We start from the raw sequence: 27,919 nt of genomic DNA on the forward strand, positions 1-27,919 counted from the left end.
ACCAGTCTTCAAATACAGATTATTGTTATCATTGATTCTTTCAAATCCAATCTTCACCAAATAGTTATGTAGTCTTTCATACCATGCTCTAGGAGCTTGTTTCAAACCATATAGAGCCTTGTGTAGCTTGCACACCATATTCTTCTTGCTAGGATCAACAAAATCTACTGGCTGTTCTATGTACACTTTTTCAAGTATCCCATTTAGAAATGCAGATTTGACATCCATTCGATATACCTTAAATCCTTTATAAGCAGAATATAAAGTAGTGTTTTGACTCGTAGTCTTGCAACAGGGGCAAATGTCTCCCATAGTCAATACCTTCTTCTTGTGCATATCCTTTGTATACCAGTCTAGCCTTGTTCCTTGTGACTTCACCATTTTCATTCAGCTTATTCTTGAATACCCACTTTGTTCCAATAACATTTTTCTCTTTAGGTCTAGATACCAATGTCCATTTTTTATTCTATTCAATCTGTTCAATTTCTTCATTCATTGCTTGTATCCAATCCTCATTCTCTAAAGCATCTTTCACTGATTTGGGTTCAATCCCACAAAGTAAACATGCATCACTTTTGAGTATTTTCCTTGTCATAACACCAGTTTCTTTATCTCCAATGATTTGCTCAAGTGTATGATGTCTTCTCACATATTTTGTTAGTACAGGGTATTTTCTTCTTTCTTCTTCTACAAGTTCATCTTGAAAAATGATTTCAAACTCATTTTCTCTTTCTTGTTCAAGTTCTAGTTCATGTTCTGCATGCTCAAGATTGTCTTCCTAATGTTCAGTTCCTTCTCTATGTGACTCGGCACCACTTTGTTGTTGCTCGACACCTACAATCTGTTGCTCGGCATCTGGTTGTTGCAACTCGGCATTTCCAGTTTGTTATAGTTTGCAGCTTTGTTCTGCTTGCACAGGTGGGGTGCAAGGAGCACTATCATTCACATATATGAATGTATTGTAGTCTTTAGGTTCTGTCTTGCATTCAACTTCATTCTTTTTTGCATATTCATCCACTTTCACATTTGCACTTTCCACAATTTTGTTAATGTTAAGAGTTCAAACACTTATAAGTTTTTCTCTTAGTGGAATAACCTAAGAATATGCCTTCATCACTTTTAGCATCAAATTTTCCATTTCTATTATCTTTTAGTATGTAACATTTGCTTCCAAGAACTTTAAAATACTTTACATTAGGAGCATACCAATACCATAATTCAAAAGATGTAAGATTTGTACCTTTCTTGACTTGCACTCTGTTTAAAGTATAAACAGTTGTACTTATAGCTTCTCTCTGTAAGAATTTGCCTTAGGGCAAAATGACACCAAGATCAAGAAGCTCAAGAACTTAGCACAATATGGACCAACAATGTATGATCATAATAACAATATGAAAATGAATAATTGATTGCACAGGTACAAAATGCAAGATTGGACAAATACAGTCCCAAAAACTCAATTCTCTAACAAATCCGTGCACCAAAACCAAAAAATAATTGCACCACTAAAAAATTCAAGAAATTCTAGCCAAAATCAAAATAAATTACATCTAATTTAGAGTCTAGATGACTGAGATATGGCCTCCCGAAGTTGGACTGTCAAATCAAAACTGCATATGGTGAGGGGTTTGCCCTGATGACGTTAGAAAACTGCTAGGTTAAATTTGACGTCTAAATGGTCGTCACAGCAGTGCAATTTGGCCTACTAGGGATGATCAAACGACTGTCAAATTTAGGATATTGAAATGATGACATCAACGAAAAATAGCCCTCTAGCTTACATGGTAGTACGGATGATGACGTGTCAGCTGACTGTGCAAATATGTACAGCTGACTGTGAGGGTGACGTGGTTGTACAGACGTCGATGTGGCTTGCTAACATGGAAAACTCGTGGCAATACGTGGTTGCTGATGTGGCTCGTACGACGATTGAGGTGGCGAGTTATGTGGCAAACACATGTAGGCTGAGCTGGAGCCGATGTGTCAAAGGACATGTCACGTGGACGTTGGAGCCTACAGTGGTTGGCAAGAAGCTAATGTGGTTGGCGTCATTGAAGGAGGGGCCGGCGAGAGTCGAAGTTGCCGAAAGTTGTTGTCGCCGATGGAGATTGAAGCCAGTAGGTTTCGTCGGCGGGTGCGGTGTGGGATTAATCCCACATGCACCAAACAAAAGGGAGCTGCAGCAAATAAATATCGAAGCCCGCTAATGGTAACGTGGCTTAAAGGCCGCTAGGACTTTGATCCGCTGTGGGTTTGATGGAAGCCATCGCCAGGTTGCCGGTTGTCGATTATTAACTCCAGTTTAATATGTCGATTTGTATGAAGTCTGCCGGAATGTGTGGAATATTCTGCCAAGTATGATATATGTATCGGATTATGTGGAAATTCCGGCAATGGGCACCAAGAATTGATCACCCGATTTGCCTGAAATAAATGCTCCTTTACAGGCCTAATAGGCCAAAAAAAATTGGAAAAAAATCACAGATCCGAAAAAATGTAGAGACGAAAATAAAAAATACAGATCTGAAAAGATCATACCAATTCCGCAAATCGGGCCTTCGAGTTTCAGTTTGCAAAAAAAAATTTGTCTCAAATTTGACTATAGCCTAGGGTAGGCAAATTTATAGTCAAAATTCACCAAATCGACACTCTGGACACAATGGTGAGCTCCGCTTTGGCTCTAGACACTCCCAATAACTGCAAATACTCCAGATCTAAATCGTGGCCCTCCAAGAGGTAAAGCAAAAATGGTCTCCAATGGCTATGAGTGCAAACAACTGTGTTGTCTACATGACAACTCAGTTGAATATGCAAACTCCTATAATGTCAACAAGACAACTCATATGACTACGCATACTCCTAGGTGTCTACATGAAAACCAATAAAATAATGCATTTAACCTAAGTAAACTTAAGTAAAGTGTAAATAGTAATTAATAATTTACACTAACACTCCAATATTTATGTGATACTTTCTTCTCCATCATCAATGTTCTACCACAATCCATGATTGATCTGTTTCTCCTTTCAGCTATTCCATTTTGAGGGGGTCCTAGGTGCTAACATTTGTCTTCTGATTCCTCTGTCATTGCAGAGGATGTTGAATTTATTAACAATGAATTCTCCACCTCTATCAGATCGCAAGCATTTCAGACTCTTTCTTGTCTCCTTTTCAACTCTGGCCAAGTACCACTTATAATTGAAAAGCATCAAATTTTTCTTTGAGAAACATCACAGTCATCATTCTAGAGTAGCCATCAACAAATAAAATAAAATATTTGTCTCCACAATAGCGTTGAACATGAATAGGTTCACATAAGTTAGTATGAACCAGTTCCAAAATATCAAGATGAATATGCCTTGCTCTTGAAACTTGACTTTGTCATTTTTCCCAGTTGGCATTGTTTGCACATAGCATTCTCAGGTTTCTTCAATTGTGGAAAACCTCTTACTCTTTTCATTTTACTAATGCTAACCAAATTGTTTAAGTTTACATGACATAATCTCTTGTGCCATAACCATATATCCTCATATTGTGGAAACAAACATGTCTCATCGAATAAATCTAGGTAGAACAAGTTACCTCTTGTTTGGTCACCACTTCCAATTAGTTTACCATCAGCATCAAATATCTTGGTCTTTCTGTGATAGAATTCAACTTTATATCCTGATTTGTTTAATTGTGAAACACTCAACAGATTATAATTAAGTCCTTCAACCCAATAAACATTGTCACACTTGATTTTATCAGTCAATTGTATTGACCCTTTACCTTTCACAAGACATGGTACATCATTACCAAATTTAACACAGCTACCCTTGTATGGTTCAATGTCCTCAAATTTACTTCCATCACCAATCATGTGATTTGAACAACCACTATCAATTATCCACCTATCACTTTTATTCACATTAGAAATTAATGCAGTTTTCTTATCTTCATCGGAATCTTCTTTCATAGCAACATAGACAACTTCTTCATTATTACTTTCAGATTCAGTATTAGTTTCTTCTTCAACAATGTAACAAGATTTCTTACCTTTGTCTTGGTAGTCCAAATTTCTCCTGTTGTCTCGGTCATCTCTTCTTCCTTTGTACTTGTTTTCTTTTCTTTCATCCTTGTATTCTTTGTCAGGACATCTTACAGCAATATGACCAACTTTGTTACATGAAAAACACATTATAAAAAGTTTACCTTTGTATTTTCCTTTGCCTCTTGAAAGTCTTCCAACCATCAGTGCTTCAAGTTCATCTAGTTCATCATCAAAAGTGTTACTGTCACTTTTCACATATTTTCCGTTTCCTTTCTTGCTAAGAACCAGTTGTGATTTAAAAGTAGATTCAACAGTAATAGGAGTGTAATTATCAAAATTAGACATCTCAAAAGCAGTAAGCCTACCAATCACACCTTCTAGGGTTAAAGCATTACTTGAAGTACATCTCATTTCTTGTATTGCAGGAACCCTAATAGCATAAATAGGAAGTAGAGTTCTCAATACCTTGCTTATTACCATTTCATCTTCAATCTTTCCATTAGCACCACTAATAGCATTAACAACCTCTTTGATTCTTGTATAGTACTAGACTATTTTCTCACCTTCTATCATTCTCATTTCATCAAATATTCCTCTCAAGCTTTCTAATTTGGCTCTCATGACATTATCATCTCCATAAATGGTCTTTAGTTTATCCCACATTTCATTTGCATTCTTGCAATCTTTATGTGATCAAACTTGGGATAGCTTACAGCTGATGCAATCTCCAATATTGCTTGATTGTGTTCTTACTTCTCTTTCAATTATTGAGTGGTTAGAGGGAATGTTGTTATCTCCACATATGCATTGTCCACAAAATCTAGTGCAGCATCACCAATTCCAACTTTATGTAACCTCGTCAATCTTTGTCATGCAAGGAAGTTTTCCTTGTTCAATCTTGGCACCTCCTTTTTGTATATCTTTAGCTTTAGCTTTTAAGCACCTTCAAACTTTTCTCTACAGGCACCAATGCTCTGATACTAATTGTTAGAATATTTAGAATAACTAGGGGGAAGGGGGGGTGAATCAGTTATCTAAGGTCCAAATGTACCAATTGAACAATCAAACACTTAAACTACTTCATATCTTAACATTCCATGGCTCGGTCTCTATAGTCAACTTTCAGTAACATCAACTAGTAGCCTACTATCCTAAATATAACGGACTTCTTGAATGTAAACATAAATAGTAAATTGCCACAACAAACATCCACACAAGTTTGATACTAGAATTTAATGTAGAAACCCAATTTGGAAAAAACCACCAGTAACATGTCACAAATCTTAATCAATCTTTTGAAGAAAGGTTTACAAAACACACTGTTAAATGTGACCTTATTAAAGGATTTAATCACCCTGTTAAATGTGGCCTTGTTAGAGGACTTTAAAACATTTCGTTAGAGTGCCACCTTGATTAAAGGATTTACATATGCTTGTTTAGGTCAACCTTGATTAAAGGATTTCAAATACTAATACAATAGTTAGAAAGTAACAGTAGGTTTTGATCTGTATAGTACAACTCACTTTGCAAATTCGGATCTCTATTCAGCTCCTGTGCTAATCCACTAATTGTCCTTCACTGTCATCTCAGTCTCTAATTTACTTGGCAATCCTTCAAGCAATCATATTTCTCCTTTTCTCAACTCTTCTCAGCCTTCTGCTCAAATTCGCCAATCAATAGCATCAACACACTGTTCCAACCCTTTTAGCTACCTCCTTAAATAGGTAATTCTGATCTTTTGTCATTTTACTCATCACCGTATATGTTATGGTTTACAATTAGATTCAAAAAATACAATGAATCTGTCCACCTTCTTGGTTATCTTCTTCTTTTCTAGAAACTTATCTTGGAATCCATTCTTTTGGTCACTTACCTAATCCTTTCCTGGCATTAAATGATCCAGGTCATCCATCCTTATCTTCAACACGCTTTCCATATTCCAAGAAATCAACTTAGTCAACTGGAAATCACAATTTCACATAAACTATTAAAATGTTGTTCATCGACCAACACTGTGTTCTGTCACTAGGTCATCACTGTGTAACTCGGTCAATACTGATGCTCGGTTGACACTGATTATGCTCGGTTTGTACTAGCCCTCAGTCAACACTAGCACCACTCAACTTGTATTTCAAGTTCCTTAATCTTTTGCTTTGTTGATCGGTCAAGCCTGTGCATTTGATCTATCTTTGATCACTTCTTCAAAGCTTTAGTATAATTGTCTTCTCTACTTGTAATATGATTAAACATTCACTTGATTTTGTCAAGGTCTAACTAATCAAGTGTCCATTGTAGTCTCTTCTCATAACTTCAACCTTTCCTCTAGGTACTTTTGTTATAACCAACTTCTCAAATCCTCTTCTTCAATCAAATAGATATGACACTCAAATTAAATAGCAAATTGTCTTACCAATAAGATTTGACATCAATGACAACATAACAATTGTTCCAATTGTTCTTTCCAATACTTGTAACTAGTTGATACCATGCATCCTTTCATTTGATCTTTTCGTGAACTGAAGTAGGAAAAATGAAACATAGGAATGTTCAATTTGTGAGCCACCAGATATGGCCTCGAGCGGTTATGCTCTATAACAAGAAACCAAGCTCTGATACCAATTGTTGAACAAGCCAAATAATTGAGACTGAGGATAAAATAGTTATGCGTACACACTTTATAAAACTTTTTCTATGTCTGTAATACTTATCAATCAGCAAAAACAACTTCTAATCTATTGGTACAAATAAAAAATATTCATAGTAGATATAAATATGAAAGTCTAAAAACATCGACACAATGAACACCAATATTTACATAGAAACTCCAACTGGGAAAAATCACAACGAAGCTAATTCCAATGAAATGAACACTTGTTAGGATGACAATTGTTGAGGTTATTTTTGCAAAAGGCTCACTATTGGTATTGCTTGTTGCAGTTTGACTCAATGTCTGTTGGCTCACTGCTGATTGGGATAATTACCTAGGAATATAATAAAGGCTCATTGCTAATACAATCAAGCTTATAGCCAAAATATAAGATATGAGAATTAACTCCACCATTGAACATGTAATCACCAATACTTTGCAACTTTGTCTGCTCCTGAATGCAACAACATACAAACATTGTCTCCATAGATTTGTACTCACTTTGCATATTGCTTGCATACAAACATCATGCATTCCATCTCTCAACAACTCGAAATCTTCTCTCCTCGTATACAGCATTTTTCCCCGAAAGTGTTAGGCAGAATAAATTTGAACTAGGTCACACGCAGATATTTTCGTAGAGTGAAGGAACGAGACATGGCCATCTCAACCAATACAACGTGCCTCAAGAAATTCAAAGCACAACTCCAACTCCAAGATTGTTGGTACCAATTGATATATTTAACATGTTGCACACAAGTAGTTGGGACCAAACATAAGTTACAAGCTCCAAATAAGACCGATCCAAAACCCACAATCTACTACATGTTGCACGCAAAGTAGATTTTCCACCAAAACAGATAAGAATTAAGCATTTAAAGTGCATAAATATGTTAACATCAATGACAAATATTAAAAATGACAACATGGATATCATCATCCTCACATTCTAATACAAGATTCATAGAGACAATCAATAAGTTCTCACTTATCATTTACACAAGCATACCTACTTATCATGTAAAATATAATGATATTTAATTAATTGAGAACTTCTCTCAATAAAAGATCCAAATTTTCCTTCAATTCCCGTCGAAAATTTGTTTAAAAGGGCACCTCTACATATTTTTAAAATAGCAGAATGTTTCTCCCTCTACCACTTCTCATCTTCTTCTATGTCAACCATCTATTATTATATTCAAATGTGTTGTTTCTCTCTAAATTTTATGACTTCAAAAGTTGCATGTTTCTTGTAAATATATTTAGCATGATTCAATTACACCTTAATTATTTTCATCATGATCCTTGCTTAAACATTTTTTTTAATTACATAAATGTTCACCTCTTGCTTGTTTTCACTATCTACGAAGCCAATCAAAAAAATGTCTAAAATTAGGAATTCATACAACTTTTGAAATCTTTGCTGCTTGCATCAAAGTGGAAGCTTTGAAAACAGGCTATGAACATCCATCAAAGCATAGGCACAACATGTTAGTGTTCCTGAAAAAAAAAATGTGGTCCCATGCATTGCAATGATTGCAGAATTTGCACAAAAGAAAGAAACTGTTGGATAAGCCTTAAAAACTTTTACGAAAATGCAATTGGCAGGTGTAAAGCCAGATTCAACCACCTTTACCAGCATCCATCAATGCATAATGAAGGTAGATATCTGTAAAATATTATGGTTGAAAATGCTCTGGTGGAAGCCCAAACAAGGCGTGTAAACTGTTTGACCGTAGGCCTAAAAGAGATGTTGTCTAATAGAATGCTATGGTTGCAATATTTAGGAAAAAAATTGTCAGATATTATAGTTAGAAAGGCTCTTGTAAACTACATGCAAAATGTGGAATCGTTAATAATGTACCTGAGTTGTCTGACAGAATGCCTCAAAAGAGATATCATATAAAGGAATGAAATGAAATGATTGCAGAATGTGCACAAAATGGACTTTGCAAGGAAGCTTTTGGAAACCTCTGAGTGAATGAAGATTTTTTAATACATGCTAACATTGTAAGCTTTGTTTTTGTTCTTGTTAGTAAATGAGGGCTGTACACATCTGAATCATAATATTATATACTTAAACTATTGTAAACATTTCTAGAATTCCAACTCCGATTCAAAACTGGGCATCAGAGTTTAATAGACGTCTAAGAACCAACTCAAAAGCCTGATGAAGTTAAAACCTTAAGTGCTGCAAAGTTTTGAAGATCATGTGAAGCCTTGATGCTAATCTCAAGGCTTAGCCCAATTCACTAATAAACATTGGCCTCTTAAAAGAAGACTCAGAAATAATAGGGTGACATATTAGGCACTCAAAAGTAGATAATATCAAATTATTTTGGGATTGTATAGATGTTTATGGATTTGTACTTTACTCATCTCACCTATATTTCATTAACAGAAAGAACAGTTGAATGGAGGAATTATAATTTCTGCTTAGACTGATCGACTTATCCATGAATTAGAGACCATTGTTCTCTTTTTCCCATGTATGTCATTATTTTTCTTCTGAAAAACTAATTCAATTTCACTGTTATGATGTCATTGACACGTGTGATGGTCGTGTGGACATATTTTCTTGGTACTGGTAAACCATAAATGTCATAAACCTGTAAGTTGTAACTTATGTTCTATACTAAAACATCTATGCAGCAGTGATCAGGTGTGTTAAGTTCAAATAGTAAGGAGATTGATCAAAAAGTGGAACTAAAAAGATACCTAGATGTAGTTGGATTGAAGGCTGTAAAATAGTGCATGTTTTTTGTGCAGGAAACAGATCACATCCACAAACACAGGATCTATTGATAGATTTAAGCATTCCATGCAGTTTGAAAATATCATCACATTGTGATGGAGGATGACAAGTTTCAAAGGAGCAATATGATGGCGATGTAGGACGCTATTCAAGAAACTTTTGGACAATATTTTAGACACAATGCAACACTCCAACATGAGACATTTCAAGTGGTGTTCCCCTAGGAATAGCCAATCAACTAATAAGAGTTACCTTGTATCTTTTGTTTTCTTCTGCAGCCCATGCAGACACATATAGTTTTCTCCATCACCTGTTAAGAGAAATATGTTTTTAAAGCAGTGGTTGAACCATTGGTGGATAAAAGCTCCACTCATTATCCAACATAAAAGTCAAAGAGTTTTAAATCAATTGCACAAATTTGAAGGACTCTTATCATACCAAAGCTTATCATCAAACCTTCCTCCGATTTAAATTTAAATCTAACATACTGAAGAGCTCTCCAAGAATATCTAGACCAGCTTCTATGTTGCGTGCACTTTGTTTCTTGGTCAACAAATAACAGGGTTTTGATGGTTGAACTAGTATGACCAATATTACCATGTAAAATGGTTTCTGCATAAGAGAAACTAATCAGATTAGCATGACAGCAAGATTGACACAAAAATTTCTCGACACTATTTTGCCTATAATAAACCATGCTGAAACCATCTGCATACTTCTTTAGTTGTAACGTATGCTTGCACTAGCTGCTGCTCATCTCTCTCAATACTTCACCTGATTTGCTGACTCAAAAATTAAATTATGAATGCCCTCCGAATTGTACATTTACCCTTTAGGGCATAGAATTAGTTGTATATGCACCAGAGTTAGGCTACTATGAAAATAGACAGAAATTTTGACACTGTGAAATCATCCACTCTCAAGAGTGATTTTATATAAAGCAGTGTTTCTTAATTTCAAGTTCCACTGATGATAGTTTAATATTTATACTGCATGGGTTTGACCTTAAATCTCAATGATATATATATTCTAAGAAGATCAGGATGCTGACAAGTAACAGACTAGCTGCTTGTAATAAATCAAATGTTGTGAAAATGGATGGCTAATGATAGCCATTAAGCTTACCTTAACAAAGACATATGGCTGCTTTAGGTAGCAGGAACTACAGTAAAGTAAAATAAGAACTGCAATTCAATTAATCAAGAGCCCAAATGATGCAATTAAAAGGGTATAGTGAGTAAAGTACATCATTGCATTATTTGTTATTATTGTAGTCAGAAAGCAAAGGGTGAGATAAAATTACTGAAAATGGTAAAAAAAAAATCATACAATATACATTGCATACATCAAAACCCAGTGAATTACACAACATAGCAGGGCAATGTGAAATTTTTTCAGTCTTCACCCAATTCACAATTCATAAGACATTACCGTATCAAGTTTTCCAGAAACTCTTACAATGAAAATTGCTCTATTAATCTAGTACCAACTTGATTTATGCCCATTTGATACTGAAATACCATTAAAACTTGTCACTCTATCTGAAGGTGGCTGCCATTCGCAGCCATGACTTCCATCCATATCGCTTTAATCCACCAACGGAAGATTCCCCCCTCCCAAGTTTGATATTGTTTAGCTGTACTAGTTAAAGACTCTAGAATCTCTCTCTGATCGCAGAGAGTTAGGCTTGCTAATATTTTTGTCACTCCTCCTTCAAATCTATCACAGAATTTTAAACGTCCAAGACGATTACAGGAAGAGGGACAATCAATAAGTTCACGCTCATTGTGCACACCTGCATAACAGCAGATAAGATATGCCATAACTGGCACCCACTTTATCAGAAAACAAACGCGTGCTCGTTTGGGAATAATTATATCTCCATTTGCAAGAGCATCCAGAAACCTGTGCACTAAAATTTCTAGAACTGACCTGTCTGATAGAGAAAAGTTCTGATAAGTATTTATTTTTGGATAGAGGTTGTAATGATTTGTCTTTTTTACCGTAGTATTGAGTGACCAACTTATTTGGGGTTTCCCTAATATGTCGGCAATGCCTTCATCTTCAACAAAAATTGTGATTGCATCTTCAAACACATCCCTTTTGCAGAGTTTAATCAGGTCCAACAACCACAAGAAAGATTCACAAGCAGAATCCCTTTTATCGGTAGAAGATCCACATTTAATACCCTCAATTCTCAAACGAAATTCGTTTAAAAGGGCGTCTCTGCATATTTTTTGAATAGCAGGCATATTTTTTGAATAGCAGGATGTATATCTTCCTGAAAATATCCAACTATTTGTTTCTTCATCGTTTCTCGCATATGTTGCAAAGGCACACCGGACTGAACAAAGGGTTTGTTAAGGATTTCAGAAAACATTTCGGGTACTGTTGCTTTTAAGACCCTTAGCTCTTCATCAAAATGGTATTTAGATATTTTAAGTCTTTCAGCTAAATCAGTGGGAATTTTTACCTGCAAAGATAATAGAAGAGCTTGAATTCTGATCTTTTGTTCAGGAGTCCAACACACTGCTTCCAAATATTCCATGCATCCTCGAATTCCCTCTTCAAGCAGCAATTCAGAAGTAACTGGTAAAATGCGTAGGGCATCATCTACATTTGAAAAAGCAAGGTGTCTTTTCCACTGAGATGAGTACATGAGATGAATGCAGTCGATGTAAATTTGAGTAGAGCCATCCAGAGGAATGTTTAAAATGATTCCGGGAGAAGAACTTCCCGAAGACCAGCGTTCAGAAAGCCTCGCTTCAAAATAACTTGATTTTTTCAAACTTTGAGAATGCAGGTAAATGGGATTACGCTCGTAAGGATGGCCATCGGCGCCAATTATATAAGCAGTTTCACATCACCATTGTTCTCATCGCCAAATTTGAATATAGTTGAGTCCATTGCTAATTTCCGTTTCTGCACAAAACATTTGGGTGAGCTGGAGATGACAATATAGCGCTGCTTTTCTTGGAAGGTATTTTAATGTAACGGCTGTTTTAATTATATATTCCCTCTACCCGTTCACTTCGCGGATTTCTAGCTGTTCCAGGATTGTGGGATGCAACCCTAAATTTGGGGTTCTAAATTTTTTATCATGATGAAACTGCAGTTCTTATTAAATCTCTTACAAAAAGAGAAGTTTTAGATGATTGAGTTCACTTTTATATCTTATTTAAGATTAACTCGCTTTTGCACGATCTTGATAATAAAATTATTAATTTTAAATATAATGTTATGTGAATAAATTAGATTATTAATAATTTTTAATTTAAATAACATAATATTTACTAAAATCTTTTAAATATATTAATAAATATTATTTAGTTAGATTTAATTAGGAAGTCTCGAATCTTGTTAAGATTACTTTGGCTTTTGCGGATTATTATAGTAATCTTTTCTCTTCTTAGGATTCCATGGAGGCCGATGTGATTAGAACCAACTACAGGCCTCTTATTCCCACGAAGCTGGATGCTAATGATGTTATGTTGCTATCTACCCCTATCTCTATCGATGAGATTAATGGGGCCATTAAAGCCCTTAAGGATGACAAAGCCCCCGGGCTAGATGGGCTTCCTATTGAATTCTATAAGGCCAATCTTAACTGGATCGGCAAAGACATGCTTGACCTCTATATTGAGGCCATTAGCGCTGGCTCCCTCGGTCCTAATATTAACAGGGGTATTATTAAACTCCTCCCAAAGGAAGGAGATAAGACTCTAATTAAGAATTGGAGACCCATTACCCTCCTTAATGTGTCTTATAAAATTCTTGCTAAAGTGTTAGCTCTTAGGCTGGTTCATGTTCTCCCTAATTTTATTAGTGTTACTCAAACTGGTTTTATTAAAGGCAAATACATTCTGGAGAATCTTATCACAACCTAGGAAGCGATGGACTGGGCCAAATGCTCTCATCAGAATGTTGTCTTACTCCTTCTTGACTTTGAAAAAGCCTATGATACGGTTGAGTGGAAGTTTATCATCATGATGTTGCATTCCTTTGGTTTTCCCCCTTATTTTTGTAATGATGTTCAGACCTTGCTTAAGGATGCATGTGCTCAAATTGAAGTGAATGGTTCTCTTTCTAATACCATCCCCCTTGGTTGATCCATCAGGCAAGGCTGCCCTTTGGCCCTAGCTCTCTTTGTTATTGCTGCTGAAGCTTTGTTCTATATTCTTAGGGATAACTCTCTTTCTCAGGACATTAGAGGTCTTTATCTCCTAAATAATGAGGAGTTGTTAAATAGTCATTTTGCTAATGACACTGCTATTTTTCTTGAGCTCATTGAGTATAATTTAAAGAATTTACAAATTAAGTCGGATCTAGTTTGTGCTATTACGGGTGCTAAAAAATTTCGGGCTAAGTCCATTTGCCTGGGTTGGGAAAATCAGCCTCCTGACTAGTTCTCCCATTTTAGCTATCAATGGGGAGGCCCCAGTATAGTTGTTAAGTATCTTAGCATCCCCTTTTCTATAGATCCTTCTCTTAAGGACATGTGGGATTGGGTGAAGGCTAGTATTATGAATAAACTCAATAAATGGCATAATAGAGCTTTATCTCTTGCTGGGAGAATTCAAGTTTGTCAAAAGAATCTGTCTTCTTATAGTATATATTACTCCTCTGCTTGGATATTTAACAACTATCAAATTCTTGAAATTCAAAAAGCTATTAGACAATTTCTTTGGTCTAATGGCAAGGGCAATAGAAAACTTCATGTTGTTAATTGGGGCTGGTGTCATACTGATAAATCCCTGGGTGGGCTAGGGCTAAAAGACCTATAACGCCCTGCCAAGGGATCCAAAAGAATCAACCTAAAATTTCACTAAGTTGGTAGCAATTTTTTTTTTTGAAATGTGAAAGTTAAACCATTCACAACATACACATAGAAGTGGAAGCAATAACAACATTCAACTGAAAGTATACATGAACATACATAACAGGTTACATTCCTGAGATAACCCTGTCAGGTTATTGCTTTCTCCAGCACCAAAAAGAAACTAAAACTTCAAAGGTTTGACATTTCGTCAAACAATTAGCAATCGAGCTCTGATACCACTGAGATAACCCCTCTACTATAAAGGTCACTAAATCCCAACAATGTACTGTGGCAATTCGTCAAATACTTATCATGTAACCTTCAGTTTATATTATCTTCAGTGATATGCACCAAGCAATATAGATGTAACAGAATAGATAAAATTACCAGCAATAATCAAAAAAAGAATCTTATTGGAGTCAAACCCTTACAATATTCAGTAATAATTTAGAGCCTGGTTTGAATGTAAAAAGCTAGATCAATATCAAAACCTGGATTTGCTGATTCTGATAATCGTTGTGAAATGGGTGGAAGTCTGCTATGACCCAATCCAAAAGAATGCTGATGCCCTCACTTTCCACAATTCATAATTGCTCCATTTTGGGTCGGGTGTGTCTTAGCGGAATGGTAATTTGTTTCGCTGTCTCCTCTGCGAATGACTTCTGGCTATGATCTCCAGCCTCGAATGGTGGTAGTCGCTGATGATCCACAGTGCATTAAGATTCTGCCGGTTGATATTGTTGTTTGTGCATTAATTGCCAATGAACTAGATCATGGGTGTGATTTGCCTCGACCCGACTCTGCTTTCGAAGATATGCTTGGACTTGCGATGTGTTCATTATTCCCTACGGAATCGCTGCTGTAATGTCAGATGGGTTTGTCAGTCTTGTTCTTGCCCGCGCGATCCTGTTCTTCATCCCGCCCAATCTCCTCTGTTTCCTTTCGCCTATGATGGTAGATGATGCGAATCGCCTTAGTCAATAGACATTGCCGGCCCAAGGTGGAAGACGTAACAGTTCGCAAATGGGATGGTCGTTTGGAAGGTGTGTGCGATCCAATATTCGGCTAGCCCCCGTGAAATGTCAGTCGCTCCCAAATAAAATGAAACGGCGCACAGAGAAAGGAACAAATGCATGTGATAGAACTATCGCCTTTGCAATCCTACTGCGGAATGTGACGGATGTCTGGACTTATCAGATGCCAGCCTTATGGGAGATCAGCTTCCATCATGGCTATGAGAACTGACGAGTTTGAACTTGTCAAACAATCAGCTACAAGGTCCTCTCATCATTATCTCAATCCCACTGTCACTCCAGGTGTTGGATTTGTCTATTAATGAATTGAATGGCCCTTTATTGGTAGATGCTTCTGTGCCTGCACAAACAAGCTTGGAGGTGCTCACATGAAACGTTATCTCTTCAACGATGCTGACCGGTTCTGTATTAAGTCAGGACCGTGGTCGTTCTTGCCTCAAGTACCCCCAAATCTGTCAATAGTAAACCTCCTTCTTCGGACAACAAGTTTGACCTTAGGTCACAAATTTCGTCCCTGATGAAATGACTAAATGTCACCTCCAATCTGCAATAATTCGGATGATATTTCACACCCTCAAAATCGCGTACCAATTGAGAGTTATCGTTCTCAATGGCCAATTGTGACAATTGCCGAAACCCTAGGTTTCCACAATGCACCTGTGATTGAATCACAATCTGAAACACAAGAGAGAGATAATCAACTGCCTTGTTCGAATGGAGCCCCGGGGTGCCTATTTATTCTTTTTCTCCATCCTCTCCAGAGACTTCTAGAACCTTTTTGATCTTATCCCTCTAGTGACTTTATTAAATACTCCAAGTAACTTTATTAAATACTAAAGTCACTTTATTAAATACAAGGTCGTCTTTTAATATTTATTTATTTAATTAAAATAACTAATTAGTCGTCTTTGGACAACCATTAATTAAATTAATTAAATAGAACTGTCACCAAAATTTGGGGACATGACAATTCCTTAAGGATCCCTTAACGTTGAATCACAATTAAATCACCTAATAATAATTTCCATCTAATACCACATCCACATGAATTAATAATAAAAAGGTCTAATGCTCTTAAAACAATATACTTTGGTTCCAAATGTCCCTTAAAAAATTACATCTCAAAGTGCTCAATCATCCACTGTACATGCCACAGGGTATGAAAAGCATAAAAGAATATACATATGTGAAATAAAGTACATCATCCTATTCTAATCCATGACGCAAGTGCAATAAAGTAAATGAAACCAAATTCCATACATGATACATCATCATAGAAGATAAAAACATCCATCATAAAGTATAACCATACATCACAAACACAACTAACTAAGTGCACGGTTCCTCCCAACCGTAAATAGCATCATTAGACCATCGTGGGCCCTAGCCATCCCTCCATGCGTAACATCCCAAGTCACTGAAGAGATCATCGGTATTATCATAGTAGGAATGTCACTCCTAAACATACTACATCATATGTAGAAAGAAATATAACATATGCTAATCATCAATATAAGGATACGTGTCCATCATCATAATCCAAGAACAGAATGAAGATAAGTGCCAACAAAGAATGCTTTAGCCATGGTGTCTCAAACGGATCTCAAATGGTAAGAGTGAAAAAGCACTACCACCCAACCATGTGGAACCTAAATGGCCCACTCCCATCGCGCTGAGGAGATAGTCTCAAGTCCCAAACAGGTTATCAAATCACATAACACAAATACTCTCTAAGTCCAGGAATCCTAAAAGTATGCTAACTCAAAGGTTCCAACATAAACCGACATCTAATCCCAGAGGCACAACAAGACACGTAGGAACCTACTATGTAAGCAGGAAAGTGTCATCGCACGGATCATGCTAGAGTTACCCTGGTAGTCTCTCTATAGACCTCAGCCCCCTAGTGATCCCTATGCGGCCACTAGTATCCTCTCATACTAACGAGGCATACTACAGAATGCAAGGTCGCAACCAAGCATTCTCTCTACTCCCATCCTAGTTTGTACTAGCACTCGAGGCATGGCGCGAGAACAAGCAATTATCTTATTAGGTTCATTTAAGTCAGTATTAGGTGTAATGTTTTCACTTATTAAACAACTTACAATGAGTTTCCCTAGCAGCCTCTTAGGGCCCCGACCCCCATTGCAAGCCACTTCCTGAAACTACACATAGATAACCTACCCTAAGCTCATGGAATCATAAATCACAAAATTACCACAATCCTATACAAGCGACCAGAAAAATACCAAAAGATAATCCACAATAAGAGCATCAAATCTCCATGAGCAACTGAAAAGCATCCATTAATAATCATGACCACAACAGTTCTCTAATAGCAACTGAAGATATCAATGATAATCACAATATCCATCAGTTCTCTACAAGCAACCCTAAGGAATCTCAAAATAAATCACATTATCCATTGGTTCTCAACAAGCAACCAAAAAGGCATCTCAAAGAAAATAATACTGATCGAAGACTCCAAAATGGTCGAGTCAAAACATGTCCCATCATGACATCATCAAGATCAAATAAACACTTCAATCCCAACAAGGTGACTAGAAAGTAATCCAAATGCAATTGATCGATAACTCATAAATGGTTACATATATCACAGCTTACACAAGAAGACTGGAAGCAATATCAATCAATAAACCACATACACCATAAAGCATGCCATCTCATAATCATGGTTGGGTTTTAAAAGATCGAGATCAAAAGACATCATCATGACATCACAAATCATTAAAAAAAATTGCTACCAACTTAGTGAAATTTTAGGTTAATTCTTTTGGATCCCTTGGCGGGGCGTTACATTTGGTATCAGAGCTAACATATATATATATATATAATTTTTTCTCAAAACGTTTTCAATAATGCCTGCGAATATACACATAATTTTTAAACGAAAAGGCTTTTCCAATTTATTTGTAAAAAAATTCCCTATAATGATTGTTCTTTAGATTTACCTATTTAATTCATCTAATAGGTTTGTCTATAAGCATTTAAACCCTACTCCCATATATTCCTCAGATCTATGCATGTGGGGTTTCTCATACAAGAATTTAAATATCCAAGACAAGAATGCATACCACCAAGATATTCAACACATGAAATCCTCAGAAAGCATTCAGAAGACAGGAAGAAGACAGGAAGTGGAAGAAGTGGAAATAATATATGCAAAATCACAAGTACCTACCTGGACACTAATGCTAACTCGCTTCTCCTCAGAATCTACAGAGCAAGCTCCTTCCTTCTCCAACACTCGCGGATCCACCCCAAAAAATGCTCCCCGAGCTACTAGGAGTGCCTGAATATAAGGAACTCTCAGGAAGCACCTAGAATGTCTCTAGAAGCAACTAGAATACAAGATAAGCATTGACAACTATGCACGAGCTTTTTCCAACCTTCTAGATGAGTCACAAGGTTGTAGACACCATGTGCTTAATTTGTGCGCTAACTCCTACGTTGTAGACATATGCGCATTCAAGAGATGCACTTACTCCTAGGTAGACTTATAACTTTTATTTTAATTATTTATTTATTATTATTTTTATTATTATTAATAATTTTAATTTCTTTTATTTAATTCTTTTACTCAATTAATTTCCTATTTAATTAATGAAAATCAAAATATCAAAATATCATAACATTATATTAATTTTTCCCAAAATAATTAAATTATTAATTAAATCTTTTTAATTTAAGACTTAATTAATAGAAAATTCACCATAGACTTCCAAAATAAAATATGAAAACCCATCATAGAACAATCCATACAAAATTAGTCTAAGGGGTTAAATCATGAATTACGTCATCCGACGCATTCGGAAGGTAAAACATCTCAAATACTTGTCCTACCTTTCTAGAACAAATAGTTTAAGGGTTTAGGATTTGGACTTGAGAATTTATCTCCCCTCTCTTACCAGTGAGATAGTGCAATAGGGTATGCTCATCCTGGCAATTCAAGGAAGTCGATACCCGATACCTACAACCTACATAAAATCCATGCATGTACATACAATATACATATGCTAAGCTAAACAGGCAATGGCAGGAAGTGGTGCATTGTGTAGATCCCGACTAGTAGGTGACTACGACTCCCTTCCTTAACCACATCAAAAATGCCATGCATAAGAAAACAAACATGCACACCATACACATGCAAGTACGGGGTAAGTATCTATAAGAAAACACATGTGATAATAAACCATCTAACTAATCATCATCGATAACCAAAAATAATGTAATAATCATCATGCATACATGAAATGTAGAGTCTAAGTAATCTCATCATATATCAACTAAATCCATAGCACAATATTTGATGGTCTCAAAACAGTGCTACTAACCATCAACATAAAACTGGCCTAACAGAGTTCAGCCATGATAGCAACAATGTATCTAGAAAAAAATGTAAACGAGGGTAGGCACTGCAAGACCTCAAGTTGCAAGGCATAGCTCTCTCTACCAAATGGATCTTTCAGGCATTGGAAGGTGATAGCCCTTGGAAAATTCTTGTTAGACATAACATCAAGAGAGGTTTTCCCAAGGAGGCCAAGTCTTGGAAGAATCTCCCTTTTTGTGATCTCATTGTTGGTAAGTTTTCGGTCATTGTCCAAGGTTCAGTCATATTTAAGTCTATTTGGCATGCCTGGGACCATGTCCAAAAATTTATCACCAATAGGGATTATTATGGTAATAATTAGCTTCATGTTGAGAGGTCCATTTGGTGGAATTGGAGTATGAATAATAAACCCCTTACCCTTTACCAGGGGTGTTCCGCCAAGGCTTGAGCTAAGGCTGGTACAACCCAATTTGCTGATATATTTGAGCATGACACTCTTATCTCTTGGGATGTTATTAAGAGAAAATTTAATCTCCCTCAATCTCAAAAGAAGACCTATAATCTTATTTTGCATGCTTCCAAAGACATTCCTTCTATATGTCATGTCGACTCTTACAGGCACCTTAAATGCAAATGGCCTGATGGTATTGTTTTAGATAAGCTTAAAGCTAAAAATATTTACAAGGTCATTGACTATAATGAGGATATTATTGTTCATTTGAATAAAATCTGGTATTGTCCTTTTGACAACAAAGCTTGGAATAAGTTGTTGGGTTATATTTGGAAAAGTCTTGTTGAGCCTAAAATTCAATGCTTGAAATGGCTTATGTTAATTGATAGACTTCCTATTAAAAGAGATACTCAGCATTTTGATTTATGTAACTTATGCAGATTGCTTGATACCAGTAGACATATTTTGTTTGAGTGTTTTTTTGCTAAAGAAATATGGAATCTTTTTGGTATATATTATCCCTTTAACGTGAGTATTATTGAAATTGTTACTGGTCACATTAAAGGGCTTGGTAAAGATGCAAATCTTTTTTGGAATATGTTGTCTTCTAACATTCTATGGTAGATTTGGAAGCGTAGGAATGAGAAAAAGTACCAAGGTAAGCCGAGGGTTCTTATTGAGTTTTATCATAAACTCACATATTTTAAAATTCTCTTGTAGGTCCAAACCACTATGATTATTGAGAAAGATGAATTTCGAAGTTTTCTCATGGATGGTCATGCTACCTTTTTCTCCTATGAGCTTAAATATGGATATCAATGGAGAACTTTGGATAACTTGCAAATTTTTGAACACACATGCCAGAAATTGAACCAAATTATTAAGAAGAAGTGCAATACCAGTCAGGAAGAGATCTTTATGCTGTCACAGATTCAGAATCAGAAGGATATAGTGTGGATGGAAGGCCCACTCGGCTAGTCCGCGTGGGTGGACTTATTTTCTGACATTTTGCATTAGCCCTGTACGCCCTCTGTTTTGGATCCTTGATATATTTATTGTACTTTTGATATCGATGTGAGGCGGTGCCTCTAACTGTGACTCTTGGTGGTCGATGTAATCTTTTTTGAACTCTCTATAGCTAATACAAAAATTTATCAAATATGAAAAAAAAATAATAATAATCCCATCAAAAAAATTTATTATGAAAAATTAATAAGAAAAATAAAAAATAATATGAAAAAATGACGTCTCTAACAAATATTCTATTAACTAAATAAATTATAGAAACTAAAAAATAATATTTAAAGAAAAAACTAAACTAATATAAAAAATAATTTAAGAACTAAAAGCTAAATCAATTTAAAAAAACAAAAGTTAAATAAATAAAAATCACAACATGAGCTAATGTAGAGATCATAGGTAATTAATTTTTTAAATAAATAGAAAAAGAAAAATAATAGTTAACAGCGGAGATGACAACTAATATATATTAAAACAAGAGTTAAAAATGGAGTGAGATAAAAATTGGCCGGTAAATAATTAACAAGAAGGATTTACAATTTTCGAGCCAAACTAACAATTTTTCTGACCATTGACAACTTTTTTTATGAATTGACAACTTTACCGACAATATTTTATATTTTTTTTAATATTATTTTTTAATTTGTAATTAATTTTTAATTTTTATTATAGATTATGAAAACTAAGTTTTTTCTTTTATTTATTAATTAGAGGAAAAAACATTTATGAAAATATATTAATAAAATATACATAAAAATGAGGGGAGCCAGAAATGATAAGAAGTTATTTTATTTTATTTTAGTTCATAATTTTAAAGTTTAAAATATTATATTTTAGTTAATTTTAATATAATAATTATAATATTTACAACTTTATTTATGTCAATTTTAATCTATTAAAAAAGCTAGTTTTGTTTTAATTATTTTTAATTATTTTTATTACTAATTATTTTAAATTACACAATCTTTTCTTTTATAAATTAAATCATAATATTTATCAAATATTTTTACATTTAATTATTTTTTAATATTAACTAATTTCTTATTTTCCAATTTATTCATAAATTAGCCCTAACTACTTTTAATATATATAAAAACAAACACTAAAAAGGAGAAAGTACACTAATGCACACTTTCCTTGGTCCTATTCTTATGCTCACCGAGGAGTGTTTATTTTGACTTTCTCTTGGATTCTTGTTGCTAGGATGTTCTATTTAACTTTCACTTAGTAAAGGAAAATGAATGCCTTTCAAAGAGAAGTTGCATTGAATCGTATGCCTGCGTTGAAATTTTGGACTGCATTAGTATATAGTTATATTTTATATTATATGAAAGATGACAATGAATAATTATTATCTTATTTAATATATTTTATATTTATAATTACTTATTGAGATGTTTAATATTTATTTCAAGTTAAATACTATAAAAGCTATTTTTTCAAAGTATATTGGAAATGTAATTTTATTTTTCTGTTTTTTTTTTCATAGATAATAGGCAATTGTCGAATTTTATTAATAATTAAGATATATTTTCATCAGTTTTATCCCATTCAAAGTGTGGGCATTAGGGAGAAAAGAATGGGGAAGAAAACCCCTAGAATAGTCTGGGACCTAAGTCTTGTATACAAGATGGAGGAACCTTCAATATAGAAAAACAAGGGCATACCCTTGGATTACATGGCCTTAATTCTATGGCTAAGGTGGCATACCAACTATACAAGTGCCTCCAAGCGAGGACTTGAGCTAACATTCCAATCCTTATAAAAATACACAAACAATGAGAACTCTTCTATGGAAGGAATAGTGTATATCAGTCGGTTAGTGGACTAAGAGGAGAATTGTTTCTAAGAGAGAGACATCAAGAGCATGTGTCTTCCCAAGGCTTCATAAATTGTGCTTCCTGGCAACCACACCAACACCAAAAGGAAAACACCAAATATTGCGGCGAGGTGAAGATTAATGGTTCCCTCAGCCCATGATCAAAAGCAATATCTCTTATAGCAGGAGAAGATTAGTTGAAACCAATTGAGATACAAATTGAATTGAAAAAAAAAAACATAAAATAGAACAATTTGCTCCAAGAATGCATACCAACAAAGAAGGAAAGAGAAGGCCCTGCAAATATGTGAAGCCTCTGCAAAACCAGAAACGAGGGCCTCATAGCAGCTAAAACCTGATCTACACCAGTCTGAATTGCCTCATACAAATCTCACTTGGATACTGCGAAGCATAAGGGAAGGAAAGCGGGTTAAGAGCGCCCACCCCATCACCGAGGAAAAAGGGAGTTAGGAGAGCCATGGGAGAATTTGCAGGGCCTTGAAAAACTCACCCATTTTCAATTCATACTCCATTCTCCTCACTTTGGGGAGCTCTACATGGGGCAAAGTTAGGGATAAGGGTGAGGGGCAATAACCCATATGCTTCGAGATCTGACAAGGTTAGATAATGTAGGGTTAGTTAAACCTGCTATCAATATGTAGACATGTTAAGAACCAGATGTTGAGAACACCGAATGCACAAAAATTATAAACTTGTGAGGTTGAGATGAAATTATGTTATTTTGAGGCCATACAAGTCATAGAGTCACGTGAATAAAACCAAAATATGGTAGAGAGATCCCAAGCTACAAAAAAACTAGATCATTCTTATCTCCATCTTAGTGTAGTCATAGGGCTCCATATCAAGACCATTTTCATTCTAAACCCCAGATTGAAAAGAAACCATATTTAAACTGTACACAAAGATAAACAAGGTCAAGATCTAAGAAGCCTTTGGTTGTGATATTTAGCCATTCGTATTCAGAAACCCCATTGGTATAATAGAATTCATCAATACTATCATTGAGAATAAAAGGGGCAAGGGGAAAACATTGTATTATTAGAAAGCAAAATATATAAGCCGAAAAATAGTTTTAATAATGTCATTAATAGAAATGGACCAAATCTTAAGAAGCCAAAATATAATAAGTTCATCAATTAACTAATATCCATAAAGAGATTATGTGAGATCCATATGTTCATAGGCATCGAGTAGTGAGTAAAGAAGAGTACACAACTACGAGAGAAGCAATATATACATTATAGTCCAAAAATTGTAAGGAAAAAATGTTTTCCTATTCATAGCTTCATTCCTCATCCAAGGAGTCGACTTCACACTCGTTGTCATCCATGCAGTCTGCAAGAAGGAACCAGGCGATTATGTGTCATTCTAGGCGATTGTGGATGTCAAAAACATCAAGGAGGAACCGCCAAGTAAGGTGGACTAAGGGAATCCTAGCATTAAATGTCTCCTAGTTTTCAATAAACAAGATTGGCTTCACTTCCCCCACTCTCTTCGCCACCCTAAATTCACTCTATCTTGGAATACATAGATTATCATCAAAATTGTCAAGAATCAGCCCAAGCTCAATCAATAGAGGAGCTTTGAATAGTTGCTGACATAATTCGAGTAAAGCCCTTTTATCACTATCCATATGCAATATTATAGCTTCAAAGACTTCAATTATATCTGCATTTGACTTGGGTCTTTTCTCCAAGTTTGAGAAATCTTCACCAACAATCTTTCAAACAACCCTCACAATTAGACTATGGGACAAGTACTCATAAAGCATAAGCCTCAACTTGCCCTCAAAGATTTTGCCCTAGAATTGGAGATACAATGGATGCCTACATAACTCAGGTTTCCTCTCAAAGCTCCATTAAATTTTAGTTTATGCCAATCATGTGGAGGAGGGGACCAAACTCATCTGACTCTTTTATACTTAGTTTTTTAGCCACTTGGTCCGACTACACATAAAAATATAATCTTATGTGAACAATTAGATTATTAACAATTTTCAATTTAAATAACATAATATTTACTAAAATCTTTTAAATAGATTAATAAATATTATTTATTTAAATTCAATTTATCAAATATGAAAAAAAATTCATTTAAAAAACCCCATCAAAAAATCTATTATGAAAAATTAATAAGAGAAATAAATAATAATAATATTAAAAAGTAACGTCTTCAACAAATATTCTATTGACTAAATAAATGATATAAACTAAAAAATAATATTTAAAGAAAAACTAAACTAATAAAAAAAAAAAAAATTTAAAAACTAAAACTAAAATCAATTTTAAAAATCAAAACTTAAATAATAGAGATCACAACATGAGCTAATGTGAAGATCACAAGTAATTATTTTTTAAATAAATAGGAAAAAAGAAGAAGTTGAAAGTGGAGATTTAAAATATAATCTTGTGAATAAATTATATTATTAATAATTTTCAATTTAAATAACATAATTTATTTATTAATCGATAAGAGGCTGAAGCCAAGATTCATTATTATTATATGATGTGATTGATTAATATTATTTATTAAATTTGTGGAGAGTCGAACCCAAGACCTCTCAAATAAGAGGCTCACAATCTACCATTGTGTTGTAAGCTCTTGCCTTTAAATAACATAATATTTACTAGAATCTTTTAAATAGATTAATAAATATTATTTAATTAAATTCAATTTATTAAATATGAAAAAAAATGATTTAAAAAAATCTATTATGAAAAGTTAATAAAAGAAATACTAAAAAATAAAATGAAAAAATAGCAACGTCTCTAACAAATACTCTATTCACTAAATAAATTATCGAAACTAAAAAATAATAATTTAAGGAAAAACTAAACTAATAAAAAAAATAAAGCAAAATAATTTAAAACTAATATCTAAATCAATTTAAAAAATCAAAAGTTAAATAAATAGAGATCATGAATAAATGTGGAGATCACAAGTATATATTTTTTTAAATAAAGAGAAAAAGAAAAATAATATATAAAAGTGGAGATAGCAACTAATAAACATCAAAGCAAGAGTTAAAAATGGAGTGAGATAAAAACTTACCAGTAAATAATTAACGAGAAGGATTTACAATTTTTGGGCGAAACTGACAACTTTTCCAACCAATTGACAACTTTTCTGTCTAATTGACAATTTCTCCGTCAAAAAATCAATTTTGGAGAACAAAGTTCCCACAAATAACCTATTGGCTAAACTAATAATCGCATGTTTTTGTATATGCAACGAGTATGCTGATAGGAGATGAGATTTAAGAGAAAAATGTAGAATGAACATTAAATAATGTAAATATATATTTTTTTAAATGAAAATACGAAAATAAAAAAGTTGAAGATTAAAACATAGATATAAAATTTACAATATTTATGAAATTTGAATATTGCTTAAGAAACATGTTCAATAATTTCAAGATTTTACAATTAAATTCAATTTATCAAATATGAAAAAAAAAAAAAAATCATTAAAAAAAAAACTCATCAAAAAATATATTATGAAAAATTAATAAGAGAAATACAAAAAAATAATATGAAAAAATGGCATTGACAAAATAATTTTTATTTTTATTTTATTGGTAAGAGGCCAAAGCCAAGATTAATTATTATGTTTATTATTAATTATTTGTTAAGCATGAGTAGATTCAAACCTAAGACCTCTTCGATAAGAGGCTCACAATTTACCATTGTGTTGTAGGCTCTCGCCTCATTGACTAAATAAATTATAGAAACTAATAAACAATATTTAAAAAACACTAAACTAATATAAAAAATAAATTAAAATTATTTTAAAAATAAAACATAAATTATTTTAAAAAATCAAAAATTAAATAAATAGTGATCACAAATGAGCTAATATTTTTAAATAAATAAGAAAAATAAAAACAATGTTAAAAGTGGAGATTTAAAATATAATCTTATGTGAACAAATTAGATTATTAATAATTTTCAATTTAAATAGCATAATATTTACTAAAATATTTTAAATAGATTAATAAATATTATTTATTTAAATTCAATTTATCAAATATGAAAAAAAATCATTTAAAAAATCCCATCAAAAAATTTATTATGAAAAATTAATAAGAAAAACACAAAAAATAGCAACATTTCTAACAAATATTCTATTAAGAAAATCTTAATAATTAATAAGTTTCTTTAATTTGCATTAACTTATTATTAGGATTTACAAAACTTAACGTACAACCAAAAACAATAACGAATAAAAACATAATAAATTACCATTATGAAATCATAAAAAAATGAAAATACTTTTTAAACTATAATTTTCTTACAATATTTTTGAAATATCCATGTCTAATTCATACTTCAAAAATTGCATTATTTTTTAATATTAAATTGTAGCTAATTTTCCTAATAATTAGTAGATAGACTTTAATGTGGAATTGCACTTTTACTTTTTGGCCAGAAAATTTGTCTCACACCGTGAAACTATTTTAAAAGTCACAAAATAGAAACTCATAAAACCATTTTGTGGCAATCAAAAAATTTGTTTAGGTTAAGAAAAATGATGTCCAACATTATATTTTATTTTATTTTATTTGAAAAACTTTTCTTATAGATTTTTTAATGATTAGAAATATTTATTACTAATTATTATTTTTATTAAACAATTTACAAATTGAAATAAACCATAACACTTATAAAATAATAACATAATGGATAAAATTAATTGTATAAAACATAAATATTATAGTTTTTAGGTAAAAAAGATATGTTTTTTAAAAAATAAATTAAGTCAAACAAGTTTATTTCTTCTTTAATTTAATTGTTCTTTGAAAAATAAAAGTAAAAAAACAAAATTAAATTTTTAATTAATTAAAATAATTATTATAAATTTCTTTTTCTATTAATTAAAAATAATAATATTCTTTAACGAATAAAATAAAAAAAAATAAAAATGCAATGATAACATTTAAAGAAAAGAAATCTTAATAATATCTTCAAAACTT

General features: G+C 33.5%; 1 protein-coding gene and 1 pseudogene across 2 annotated transcripts in view; both read right to left on the reverse strand.

The window, feature by feature from the left end:
• LOC149536081 (uncharacterized) overlaps positions 1-12,045 on the reverse strand; it is a 57,612-nt gene extending 45,567 nt beyond the window's left edge. For both annotated transcript variants that reach the window (XM_089806656.1, XM_089806657.1), the window contains exons 1-3: positions 11,909-12,045; positions 9,874-10,047; positions 9,688-9,745 (exon numbers count right to left, since the gene is read on the reverse strand). In XM_089806656.1, coding sequence (XP_089662782.1) covers positions 9,688-9,742 — 55 coding nt within the window. In that variant the 5' untranslated portion in view covers positions 9,743-9,745; positions 9,874-10,047; positions 11,909-12,045. The remainder of the gene's footprint in view (positions 1-9,687; positions 9,746-9,873; positions 10,048-11,908) is intronic.
• Positions 10,751-12,342, reverse strand: LOC149536082 (BTB/POZ domain-containing protein At1g63850-like; annotated as a pseudogene).
• Between the last annotated feature and the right edge of the window lie 15,577 nt (positions 12,343-27,919).

The sequence above is a fragment of the Cupressus sempervirens genome, chromosome 10 (assembly GCF_028749045.1).
Source record: "Cupressus sempervirens isolate cs-2001-9-10 chromosome 10, ASM2874904v1, whole genome shotgun sequence".
Lineage (NCBI taxonomy): Eukaryota > Viridiplantae > Streptophyta > Pinopsida > Cupressales > Cupressaceae > Cupressus > Cupressus sempervirens.